Source organism: Balaenoptera musculus, chromosome 11 (genome assembly GCF_009873245.2).
Source record: "Balaenoptera musculus isolate JJ_BM4_2016_0621 chromosome 11, mBalMus1.pri.v3, whole genome shotgun sequence".
NCBI classification, from domain to species: Eukaryota; Metazoa; Chordata; class Mammalia; order Artiodactyla; family Balaenopteridae; genus Balaenoptera; species Balaenoptera musculus.
In genome coordinates this window covers 3904693-3917018 of record NC_045795.1, presented here as the reverse complement: position 1 = coordinate 3917018, position 12326 = coordinate 3904693, and the positions used below count along the sequence as shown (strand labels likewise).

Genomic DNA, 12326 nt, shown 5'->3' with positions numbered 1-12326 from the left:
TTTCAGGAGCAAGTGAAGGCTAAGAAAAGTGGCCACACCTGTCAAACACAGAACCCAAACACTTCTGTGAGGTGTGCTTTCTCCTCTGAGAAACAGTACACACTTGAGACATCTTACAAAATAGTTACGTAAGGCAACTGGCATTTTGCTGATTTTGTCCTCGTTTCTGAACAGCGCTCGCATGGAAAAGATGTTAGTGTAAACGAGACTTCGCCAGGTCCGACCTGGAATCCCCAGCCTTTGTTTGATGTGTTACCTGAAGGGAAAAGCCGAGGGGAGGACGTGCGGGAGGGGCCCTACGAGGCAGGTGGGAAGACGGGGCTCAGGCAGAGGTGACAAGCATGACCTGACTCAGCTGTGCACAAGCCTGGAACACACAGGACACCACGGGGGCGCCGAAGCTCAACAGCGTGCCTGCTGGGGAAGCGCCACCACCGGCGATGCCCGGCCGGAAACCCTGGGGACCTGATGAGGGTCATCGCCACGTTCAGTGGAGTAGGGTTGTTGGTGAACACACACGAGACGCCCTCTGGGGCTTCCAGAAGACCCTGAGGGGCCTCTGCTGGAGACGGAGACCCGTGTGAGCAGGTGGGTGGTGACCACCATGACATCGGAACAGAGGTTCCTTCGTTCACGTCCTCGGCGTCTGACTCGTCCTCTCACCGTCACGAGCGGCCCCACTGAGACGGGGATGCCCTCCTTGAACCACGTTGCCTTGAGGCGCCCTTCTCTCCTCGTGTAAATCTCATGGAACATTCCACCTTGCTCTTTCCTCACTAGACCCCGATCAAATTCCCACGATGATAACACCCTCCCTGGCCCCTAGCTACACTTGAATAAACAGACCACAGAGAAGCTATGGACTATTAAAACGAAACACAACAAGCACAGAAGGACGCTCCTGTAAGGACCTGCTGCTCTCCTGGGTTTTCTAACTTCACCGCTCCCCGTGTCCCCCCAACACCGGGTCTCAGATTCTGCCTCGTTCTGACTAGGAACCCGATCCCAACTCTGAGGGGGAGACCAGCAGGAGCCCTGGGCCAGCAGCTCCCAGCAGACCATCCAGGCAGTCCTGCCGGTGACCGTGCCTCAAGGCCTGGGGCTCGCACCCCAGGAAGTGGCCCCCACGGTCCTCCGAGACCGCCTGAGCCGGGCTTCACTCCACTGGCGGCTGGACGGCTGCCGCGAAGCCTGGCTCCTCTGGGACGGCCGGTCTGCCCCGCCTCACACCTCCCGTGCTACTGACTGCTTGGCCCTCTACCCAGTCCCTAAGGACAGGCACCCTAGACGGTGGGTACCACTGGGCCCACCTGTGTACATCGCTGGTCCTTCCCCCTGGAGGGACCCCTCATCCCACACGGGGCCGCCCCCTGCCTTCTTCGGTACACCTCCTGGCTGCTGCTTGAGCCTCAGCTTGACCAAGTTAAGGAAAATAAGTCGCCCAGGAGACACTGGGGCAGCTGCACGGGGCCGCCCCCGCCGGCTCGCAGTGTGAGTCGCGGCCCCGGACCGCGTGATGCTGGAGCCCAGAGGCGCTGGTGGCAGAGAAGGCTTGATTCTTGCTCAGGACACCAGCCAGGTGAGGCCCAGGGCCACCAGGGCACCTCTGCTGCTCAGAGCCCTGAAGTTTTGAAGACTGTCCCGAACAGGCCTCACCTGTATGTCCCTGAGACATCCTTACACAGGCAGGCCCACCTGCAGAGACTCGGCCCCCGACTCTCTAACGAGCACAGCCGTGTGGCGATGCTAATGTGCGCTTCTGAGGCCGCACGGCGTCGGCCGGATTCGGATTCGTGCGGCTCTTGGTCGCTAGGACAACACGACTAACTCTGAGGGTGGCAGTACACTCGGGGCCAAGGCTCCGCGGGCTGTGCAGAATGAGGTGACAGACGCGGGGACAGACGGTGAGGGAGGGCGGGCGAGGGCTGACTCCCATGGCTGTCTCTGGGCGTACATTGGGGTGGCAGCCCGTGGAAAGAAGTGACCCTGCGAACTGGGTTAAAAACTCTGAAGACCCAAAATGATTGAAAGCCTCTCTCATAATTGCCCCAAATGGTGGGCTCCCTATCCCATTCCTGCCAGCAGATCGGAGACGTCCCTCCCCGCGCAACTGCCCTCGGTGCTCGTCCTCACTTGCTTCTCTCTGATCAGCCCCGTGAGCGCGGACAGCCCACCATCAAGGGGCGCGAGGTGCCCTCACCTGGCATCTTGGAAAGAGGGCGTGCAGTCTCCACACTACAAAAAGGGACACAGGATGCCAAGCGGAGGCACGGCCAGAGGACGCCCTGAAAACTGCTCACTGCAAGTTCAAGAGGAAAGAGTGGCTTCCTGGTTAGTTTCCACAGAGGTGTGCAGTGACACGGCAGGTCACTGAGGACGCAGTTCACCGGGCGCCTGGCCTCTGGCCCAGCCTCGCCAGCATCAAGCAGGTGCTCGGCTCCCTCCCTCCCTCCTCTGGGCAGACCTGCTCCTCTGGGGCCTGGGCAGCCTGCGGGTAATCCCGAAGAATCCTTCTGCAAATGGCGAGGTCCCGGGGGACAAGGCAGGACAGGGAGTTTGGGGACTGAACTAATTGTGTTTCAATGCGTCTCATGCTGGTGGCCAGCACGGCTGCTCTGTGATCACAATAAAGCGCACGCCTCGTGGGCTGCTTTAAAAAGAAGGCTTGGGGAAGGAGGGTAGGGACGGGATCGGGAAAAAGAAATATCAGGCCAAAAATAGTCTTCTTAGAACTGCCTTCCGGGCTGTCTGAACCACAACAATAGAAGTTCTGATACTCATGCCACCAGCCTTGCGATAAAAATGAAGGAAGAGCAAGGAGACAGGAGAGTTCTAATGCCGTCTCCTTGGTACTGCACACTGTCAGTTTCAAGGGGACACAATTTCTGACGAGCTCTCCCAAGATCACTGGAGTTGGCTTCTCATTGCTGGCCAACCTTTTAGTTCCAATAAGTGCACTTACTCGGCTCTGTCTAAAGAAACAAGACCAGAGATGCAGACCAGAGACGTCAGTCCACCTGCCACTGCCCGTAGCATTTTCCCAACATACAACCCAGAGAATGGTCCTGTGGACTACAGAGCCCTGCTGGCCGGCGTCTATGCCACTGCACAAAGTATTTTTATTTTGTTCTGATTAAAAATTTACTCCTCAAGTGGCAGGAAGACCAGGCACCGTTTCAGATGACAGCGTTGTGTGAAGTCTCATCCTCTTCCCTCTAGTATCAGAGCTTCCCCATCATCTGTACTGACTGCCAAACCCCAGCTGACTCGCTCTACTGAGGTCATTCTTTATTTTAAAAAAACAACACAGGTTGACCGTGAAAGTTACTGATTTACACTCTAACACCTATAGCAATTATTTTAGAACTCTGTGCGATTTTCAAAGCATTCACATAGATAGGCTCATCTTATGTTTGCGGCTGCCACTTCAAGACGACATTGGTGCTCATCTAAGTTGGTAGGTGGGGACGCTGAGGCTCAGGGAGTCCCAGTACCAGACATCTAGGATGTGAGGGGTCAGGAATCAAGGCTTCTGACTCTGAACCCTGAGCTCTTTCCATCAGACTACACCGCCTCCCCCTCCAATGCCATAAGCCATTCCTAGTCATCTAATAAAAGCTCCTCCAAGGAATGAAGGAGGATTATTAAGTATCCACCAAGCATCAGGCAGTGAGCCTCCTTCCGCTAATATAAACCCTGAGGGAGGGTGGAGGGAGCTACTGTGCCCTCAGCCCCCAAGGTGTGTCCCTCAAGTGGAACACCCTGGAGAAGTTTAAGAGCAAATGAAGAGTAAAAGACATGACTGGGCCAGCAGGCAGGAGCCGGTACCGAGCCCCACGCGGGGAGGAGGAAGGCAGTGCGCCCGTGTTTGTTCTGAGAACTGCCCAGTGAACCCTTCTGGCTGAAGATGCTTGGCCTCTGGCTTCGTATCCAGAAAGCGGGGCCGGGCGGTTTATGGCGGCCCCTGACTGGACCAACAACGGGTTCTTGAACCAACAGTGGCTTGTCCACAGCCTGCCCAGACCTCAGGAAGCAGCCTGGCACAAAGGGCTCTGCCCAACAAGGGGGATGACGGTTTGCTCAGTTAATTAGGCTGCTTCCTCCCAGAACTGGTACTGGGACAATGGAGGGGATGGGCCAGAAAAGACTTTGGCCAAGGCAGCAAGGGGCGGAGACGTGAATGTGTGTGTAACTTGGGGTGGGGGGTGGCGGAGGGGATGGAGGACGCAGACGCTGGCCAGGAGGGGCGAGGACAGGGACAGAGCCAGGGGCCCAGATGCAGAAGGTCTCTGGTCTCAGACCTGCCTCGGTTCTGAGTAGCTTTCCAGCCCTCACTCAGGTGTATCCTAAATAAATCCCCTCTGTCCTGAAGAAGCCACCATGAGGGACTCTGTCCTGGCAACAAAACAGCCTAACAACCCAGAGTTGTTTTTACAGAAACTGAACGTTTCCACTAAAGAGCGCTGACTCACAATCACAATCAGGACTGGGGACGTGTCATTCACAAGGTGTCAGAGGGGAGAGAGACACACAGCGCCCGCTATCCTGGCTCCTGGGCAACTCTCCCCAGACCGATGGCCTCTTCCCTCTGAATCTACAGCCCGAGACACGGGCCTCTCATTTCAAGTCGATGAAAGTTACTGAGCATCAATTATGTGCAAGGGAGCAGGCAGGTCTTGATTAGGTTTAACCAAGCTTATTGTACCTTATGCTTTTTATTGCTAAGTTCATTTCTCCTATGTTATTTGGCTCCATAAGAACTGGGATCTTGCCTTGTGCCTCCAGTGAAGCCAACGTTTCCTATAACACAGGCACTCAAGAATCAGTGGGTAAATTTGTTTATGGCCTGCCCCTTGTATTTACCATCTGGCCTTCAACAGAAAAAGTCTGCCACCCCCTGCCCTAGATATTTCCTGAGCGTCAGTACGCAGTGCGCCACCATTACTAAATAATGTATTATTTTCCTCAAGTGTGTCCTTTTCCTCAGGGCTGTAAGAGCAAGGTTTACCTTTGGTTGTCCGTAATGAAGATCTGAAAAATAGTGGCTTAAACAAGATACTTCTCTCTCTTGTGAAAGTCTACGACTGAGTTGACTCCCCAGTGTCAGAGACCCAGGCAACTTCTGTGCTGTTGTTCCCCACACACAGCTTCCACTGCCAAGGTGACACCATGGTCCATAATGGCTGCCAAGGTACCAGCCGTTACATCCACATCCAGGTAGAAGAAAGGTAAAGGACAGCCTCAACCCAGTTTTGAAAGAAACTTCTGGAAATGCCACTAAAAACTTCTACTTCTAAATCACTGGCTAAACTCAGCTACATAGATACACTTTGTTGTAGAGGAAGCTCAGAAGTGTAGACTTTTAGTTGGCTAGGTTGGTTAGATAAAAATCAAAGTTATGTATTTTTATAATGGGGGGTGGGATGTTGAGAGATAACTAGGAATCTCTGCCACAGGAACCTTACTGCCATCCTAGCCCCTTAGTAAGACAGTACAGGCGCTGGGCAGGTTCTCCACTGTGCCAGGGCCCCGGGCTACCCCATAGAGTCTATTTTCTGTAAAGTTAGCAGACAGATATCATCTGCAAGCTCCAAAATATATTTAAAATCTGCCAAAGCAGCTGAAACCAAGTAAAAGCCAAATGGGAGGAAGTGAAGAGAAGGAACAGATAGGCAGATCTCAGAAAAAACCAGCATAAATACTTCCTCAGAGCCAAGGGTTCCAGTTTAAAGTGCAAAGTCTACATCACCAACAAGGGTCAAAACTGGGGTAAACAAAGGTAAATCTGTGTGTAACAAGTGCAGATTTGGGGCAGGAGGCAGACCTACGCAAAGAACCTAAGAGATGAATGAGCCATATTTAAAGAGAGGCTGGTTTTTGGCAGTGGAGGGAAAAAACGCCTTACAGTTGTGAAAACAGCAGTCCTGAATGACGGCCTCAGCCCCTCCCACCATGCCAGCCCCACCTCAGCCCTCAACCTGTGCAAAGAGCTGGTTCTGAAAATCCAATGCATTCAAATACGAGTGACAAAAAGGCAATCACACGCACACCGCTGATGCATCAACCAAAATATAGAAAAAAAGGTAAGAAAAATGGCAGAAAAACTTACTGACGGGGAAGTCACAGAAAAATGTTGCCTTTGGAGCACATGAAACTTCGGGCCAAATATTTTGCAGTGAATTTTAAAAACCAAACGCAGCAATTTGTTTAAGAAGGAAATATCACAAAGCAGAAATGACTCCGGGAAGAGACAGGAAGAAAACAGGGAGAATTGAAATGCGAGCTTGAAGAACTCAGAAAAGGAGGGGAAACAAAGTAACTGAAGATGGAAATGGAGTGTGGGCAAGAAGAGACCACAGAAGACCCGGGGTGGGGAGGTGGGCAGAGAGGGTAACGATGGGGAAGCACCCAAAAGGAAGTGGCAGGAGAGAGAGTTTTAAAACATTAGAAAGAAAACAGCAGCAGGCAGAGGAGTCAGATACAGAGGGGCGGGGCACGCATGTCTGGATCCCCAAGGGAGGGGCCAGAAGAGATCCTTATGGATATGATTCAAGAAAACTTCCCTAAGACCCAGGTGGAGCCAAATCTGATCAGAGAGAGACAAGGATTTACACACCAGGGAGAGCAGGTCAACAATGAGGGGGATCCTGCTATGGTTATTAAACTTTAAAGATAAAGAATCTCTTAGAAAGAAGAGGAAAACAATCAAGCCCGGCCTCAGATTTCTTTAAATCAAGTTAAACTTGAGAAGACAACTGAGCAACACTTACAAGACCCTCACCAAAAAATGGGCGAGCCAAGGATTTTATAACCAGCCAAGCTGTCATCTAAGTATAAACAGAGAAACACGCAAGAGCTCAGGGGATATCGTTTCCACGAGTCCTTGAGCACACTTTTAGATTCACATTTAACTCCTGGAACGTAATACAGGTCTTGGCGTGTGCTAAGCGCTTAATAAATATTCAGTGAGAGACTAACAAAACAGCTTTTTCTCCACAAACTGCTCTTTCTGCCTCATTTCCTTGGTACTTGGAATGTGATATGGTAAGAGATCACTTCCCAAAACAATACCAAAAAGCTCCAAAATATTTAAAACCTTCTGTTTCATATGCTTTGTCTACTAAGGCAGGAAAGATTAAAAATGTATTTTAGAAAGATTTTCAGAAAGTACTTATATAAAAGAGTTTTCCGGTATGCTGAATATTCACTATAAATTCAGAATACATTTGTCTCTTATGCAATAGGTTGCAGCAAAATTTTTTTACATACTTCCACATGCCATTTGCCACATGGAAATAAAAAAGGAGAAACTCAGAAAGTTTCTTACTTACTTTGGATGTTCAAACTTGTCTATAAGATCCACTTTTTCCACCAGGTCTCCTCCAATTGTTCGGACTAAGTCATAGAAATCGTTCTCTGTGTAATTCTCGGGAGGTAACCAGAATGAGATGTCATTGATCACAGCAGGGTATTTGCTGAGAGGCTAACAAAATGAGAGAAGAAAAAAGAGATTGATTTGTTAGTTGGATGACAACGTTTAAGTTTTTCATGGCAGTTTCACGTGGGCTAGTTAGAAAATGCTGGCAAGACATTATTTCAGCACTTGAATTTTCAGGAACAAAATGAACTTAAAAGATAAGTCAATATTCAAAATTAGCAAATTCCATTATGAATATTATAGATTCTTATCACTCTCATGTGTAACATTACCATATATTATACTCACATTGCCATTAATGTTCAATTTAGTATAAAGCAATTTGAATATATCACATTTCAGTTTTTTTCCATTTGAATACTAGAGGAGAAAAGTTCACATTTAATTACAAGCAATTCATTAACTTCTGATACTTTCAGGAAGCCGTTTTAATAGAGAAATAAGTAAGGGCTTGTCAAAATTGATATTTCAATTAGTAATGTCATTATTTGTTAGTATTTCTAATTATTAAGGGAGTACTTCTAATTATTAATTATATAGGGGGTTATTTTTCAAATTATGCTTCTAAGGATGTGATAGACACAAAGGTAGCCATTCCCCCATTTTATCCCATTTTTTCCAGCTTATTAGGGCTCATTAACTAGTTCATTATATTAGATACAAATTTAAAATTAGATATTTTTAGAAGTTACCACATTTGTTTACATGGCTTAAACATGTACATCACAAATACATATTTATATATTACATACACACACATATATACAGATAGCTGTGATGTTATGTAAGTCTGTAAGTTACCGCCTCAATAAAAAATGTTTCATTAAATGTTTCATTATATAACTATGAAATCCATACAACTAAGGAAATATCTGCCAATCTGTTAGGAGAACAAGTTTATAAACTGATTTACACCAAGCCTGATATCACTGTAAACCCCCTGGTGAATCACTGATTAGAAAAATATAAAACTTTTTAAATGGCAAAACCTCTGAAGAACCAAGTACTCAAACATAAATGATTATTCAACTTGAAATATCAATAAAGTTGTCAAAAGCATCGGTTCAGAACACACATTTCAAACGAACATAATAAAGCTACCACCCAGGTGCTCCTGACAAAGCACCACAGCTCCTGAAAAACACCCTGTTTTCTTGGAGTCAAGATGCTGTGATAAATAATACGCGGGTTAATGTAACATTGCGAGATGGTGGCAGTTGGGTGGTTACACAGCGCTTTTCCTTTTCCACTTAAGGAGCGTGGAAATTCAGGGCTATTCGATAAGAGGCAGGGGTTGCCAAGAATTAGCATGAAGTCGCCTCTTCGATGACAGACACGGGAGGAGGGGCCCGACTGGGCACTGGTGTCAGGAACCCGAGAACAGCGTCAACGTGATGGCACAGTCAGCCAGAGCACAGGCCCCAAGACGTCAAAAAATACATGGTATGTTACAGTAAATACATAAAAACCAAGGAGAAAAACCCAGACCATTGCACTGCAAACCTAGTTCAAGCTAACAAGTGGGAACGAGTTTAAAGTAATGGTGGCTGGTTCCTTGCGAACTTGCAAGCAGGGTCGAACCGGAGGCCTTTCAGGGCTCCTGAAACTTCCCCTCTCTCCCTTCTCTTCTTGCACGTGAATATCTTTTCATCGTTTTTTTTTTTTCCAGTGAAAGCATGTGGGACGCAAACTCTCAGAACTGACACGGCTGAAACCCCCGCTCGTGAATCAGCCGGCAAAGCACAAAATTGTAGGTTTACTGTTGTCTCCCCTCAGCGCTTGGAAAATACTTCTCTGTACCCGTTAGCAATGACGACAAGTCTGCTGTCGGTCGGAGCTGCTTCTGCGCAGGGAATCTGTCATTTCTCCCCGGCAGCGTGGAAGGGCTTCACCTTTATCCCGGCGGTTCTGATGAGGCCGGGCCTGCATTTATCTTGGGGTATTCTGCCCGGGACTCAGCATGTGCTTTCACTCAGAGGGTTCATGTACTCATCCAAGTCGGAATATTCCAGCCACGACTTCTCTGTCCTCTTCTTCTAGGACCGCAATTCTCCATATTGTGGGGTTTCTCAATCTATCTTCCATTTCTCTTACCTGACTGATTTTCGGGTTTTAATCTTTACATATTTGTGCTGTATTCTGGGTGAATTCTTCAGTAACAGCTTCTTATTTACTAATTCTCCCTTCAGCTGAGTCTAGTCTCATCTGTTTTTTTTTCTTCTCTATTTCAGTGAATCTATTACTCATTTCTGATATTTCTAATTGTTTTTTTCCATATCTACTTATACTTCATTTTTGCCTGTTTTTGCCTCTTATTCAGAATTTCCTGTTCTTCTTCTTCTTGTTTTTATGGTTATTATTCCTCCATTAATGTCTTTGAGGACATTAGGCATTTTTTTTTTTTAAAGAATGCCTCTTGCTTTTACTTTACTCTCCAGTGACTCAGATTCTGAGTGTGAATTTGGTTGGCTGACACGCTCAGGTCAGAGTTCTTCACGTGGTCTGGGGTGTGTGTCTGCAGGCCCGTCTGGGATGGGAATAGCTGCAGTGTTCTCTCACTCACCACCCCTCCTTGGTCAGAGGTTTTTGTGGTCCCTCCCTCCCCTTGTGCTCCTGGCCCAGATCTAGTTGGTGGTGGCATCTGGGTTCCTGCCCGATGGTGACAGGGCCGATGATGCCATAGTGGTGACTCGTCTCAGTTCCTGATGAAGAGGCCAACTCTCTTCCTGGGCTCACAGCTCCTATGAGCTAGAGGTCACAGCAGGCAGCAGTTTGCAGCAGTGGTGGCTGCCCCCTTCTAGAGGAGGGGACCGCCTGCCCCTACTTCCCAGCAGAGATCATGCTCTGGACCAGCACATCCTGACTCCCCACCGGAGCCAATCACTGTTTCCCCTGCCTAGGAACCTGCAGCCCGCAGCATCTTCGGCCTCACTCTCTGCTCTGTCTTTGTGTTTGTCTCTTGTGCGTCGATAAGTATCTTTTCAGGGGAAAGAGGGGAAGGCATGGTTCTGACTTTTTCATGTTCTCTTTTTATGTATCATGGCTGTGTGTTCGGAGACGGTAAAGAGCAGCTTACAAAGCAACAACGAGGGCTTCCCTGGTGGCGCAGTGGTTGAGAATCTGCCTGCCAATGCAGGGGACATGGGTTCGAGCTCTGGTCTGGGAAGATCCCACATGCCGCGGAGCAACTAGGCCTGTGAGTGACAACTACTGAGCCTGCGCGTCACAACTACTGAGCCTGCGCGTCTGGAGCCTGTGCTCCGCAACAAGAGAGGCCGCGACAGTGAGAGGCCCGCGCACTGCGATGAAGAGTGGCCCCTGCTCGCCGCAACTAGAGAAAGTCCTCGCACAGAAACGAAGACCCAACACAGCCAAAAATAAATATAAAAATAAATTAAAAAAAAAAAAAAGCAACAACGACCTGACTCTAAATTTCCTTACACAATGGTTCTTAACTTCATGGGGGAGGGACACAGATGTCTCTGAGAATATGATGAAAGATTCAAATTCTTGTTCCAGAAAAGTACATACTTTCACAAACACTGATTTTTCCATAGAACATCTGGGATTCACAAACCCAGTAAAAGTCATTCAAGGAGTCAGAATAAGGAGTCCCCCCCATCCTTGACCCATATTCAAACTTGCTTCATGAGTTCAAATACAGACAATTGAGATTATGGTACTAAGAGAGTTAAAAATATCAGAATCATTCTTTACTAACATAATAAATACATGTATGTGTGTCTACTTTATATGCATACATAGAAAGGATGTATATTTTATGATAATAAAAAGCATACATGAAGGCATCATCGTTTGTCTTACGGTAGCTACTTGAAATGCAGTCATATTTATATAATAAATTTAAAACTCTGCTTTTTATGGGCTGGACTAAGAAAGCCCTTACTGCCGCCGCCTGGGACAACGCTGAAGGGCCATCCTCGTTTCAGAGCTCCCGGGGGTTGGCCGAGGCCTCTGCTGTCAATGCCTCACAGCCCAGCCTCCCCTCCCCCTCTGTTTAATCCTGCTCCCTCCCTCCCCCCTCCATAGGTGTGGACCCTGACAGCACCTGGTTAGAAGCTTCCAGAAGGCTAACCTCTGTCTGAGAGTCTGCTCTCCGGGGAACCTAACCTGTGACTCCAAGACGGAAGCAAAATGTCAGCAACCAGTTGACGAAAGAATTTAGTGCATCCAGGGGGAGAGCAAGCCTCAAGGATCATGTGCTCAGAGCGAGGCCGATCTGGACGGGCACAGAGGTCCCGCTCACCAGCTGTGTGACATGGTGCCTGCAGCCTCGTCTGGACCCCCTCAGCCGTTTGTGATCCCCCCTGAGGACCTGGGAGGCCCGCGAGGGGCTGCACAGACCACCCCCTCCTCGCCTCCTCGTCTCCCCTGCGAGCCGCGGGGCGGGAAACCTCTCAGGCGCGGTCTAGACCCGTCTCTTCAGCAGCAGGGCATTCCACAACTGGTGTTGTCACCAGCTACCCTGTTACAGATTGAGTTGTGTCCCCCCAAGAAGACACCCTGGAGGCTGAACCCCTTATAACTTAGAATGTAACCTTACTTGGAGAAAAAGTCTTTACAGAGACACTCAAGTTAAAATGAGGTCACTGGGGTGGCATCCTTAGAAAAGGGGAAATTTGGGCACAGAGATGTGCATGCAAGGAGATCCCATGCAGGGAAGCCGGACACAGGGGTGACGCGTCTGCAGGACAAGGATGCCAGGGATGGCCAAAGCCGGGGCGGGGGCCGGGAACGGATCCTCCCCACAAGCCCTCAGAGGAACCAGCCCTGCTGCACCTGGGCCTCGGGCCTCAGCCTCCAGGACCGGGGGAGAACGGGTCTGCTGAGGCCCCTCTGTGGCAGCGTATACTTCTGGGCGTGGGGG

At 49.0% G+C, this 12326-nt stretch overlaps 1 protein-coding gene across 4 annotated transcripts in view; it reads right to left on the bottom strand.

The window, feature by feature from the left end:
* FARS2 (phenylalanyl-tRNA synthetase 2, mitochondrial) overlaps positions 1 to 12326 on the bottom strand; it is a 406264-nt gene that overhangs the window by 126466 nt on the left and 267472 nt on the right. For all 4 annotated transcript variants that reach the window (XM_036868394.1, XM_036868398.1, XM_036868395.1 and 1 more), the window contains one exon: positions 7332 to 7483. In XM_036868394.1, the coding sequence (XP_036724289.1) occupies positions 7332 to 7483 (152 nt within the window). The remainder of the gene's footprint in view (positions 1 to 7331; positions 7484 to 12326) is intronic.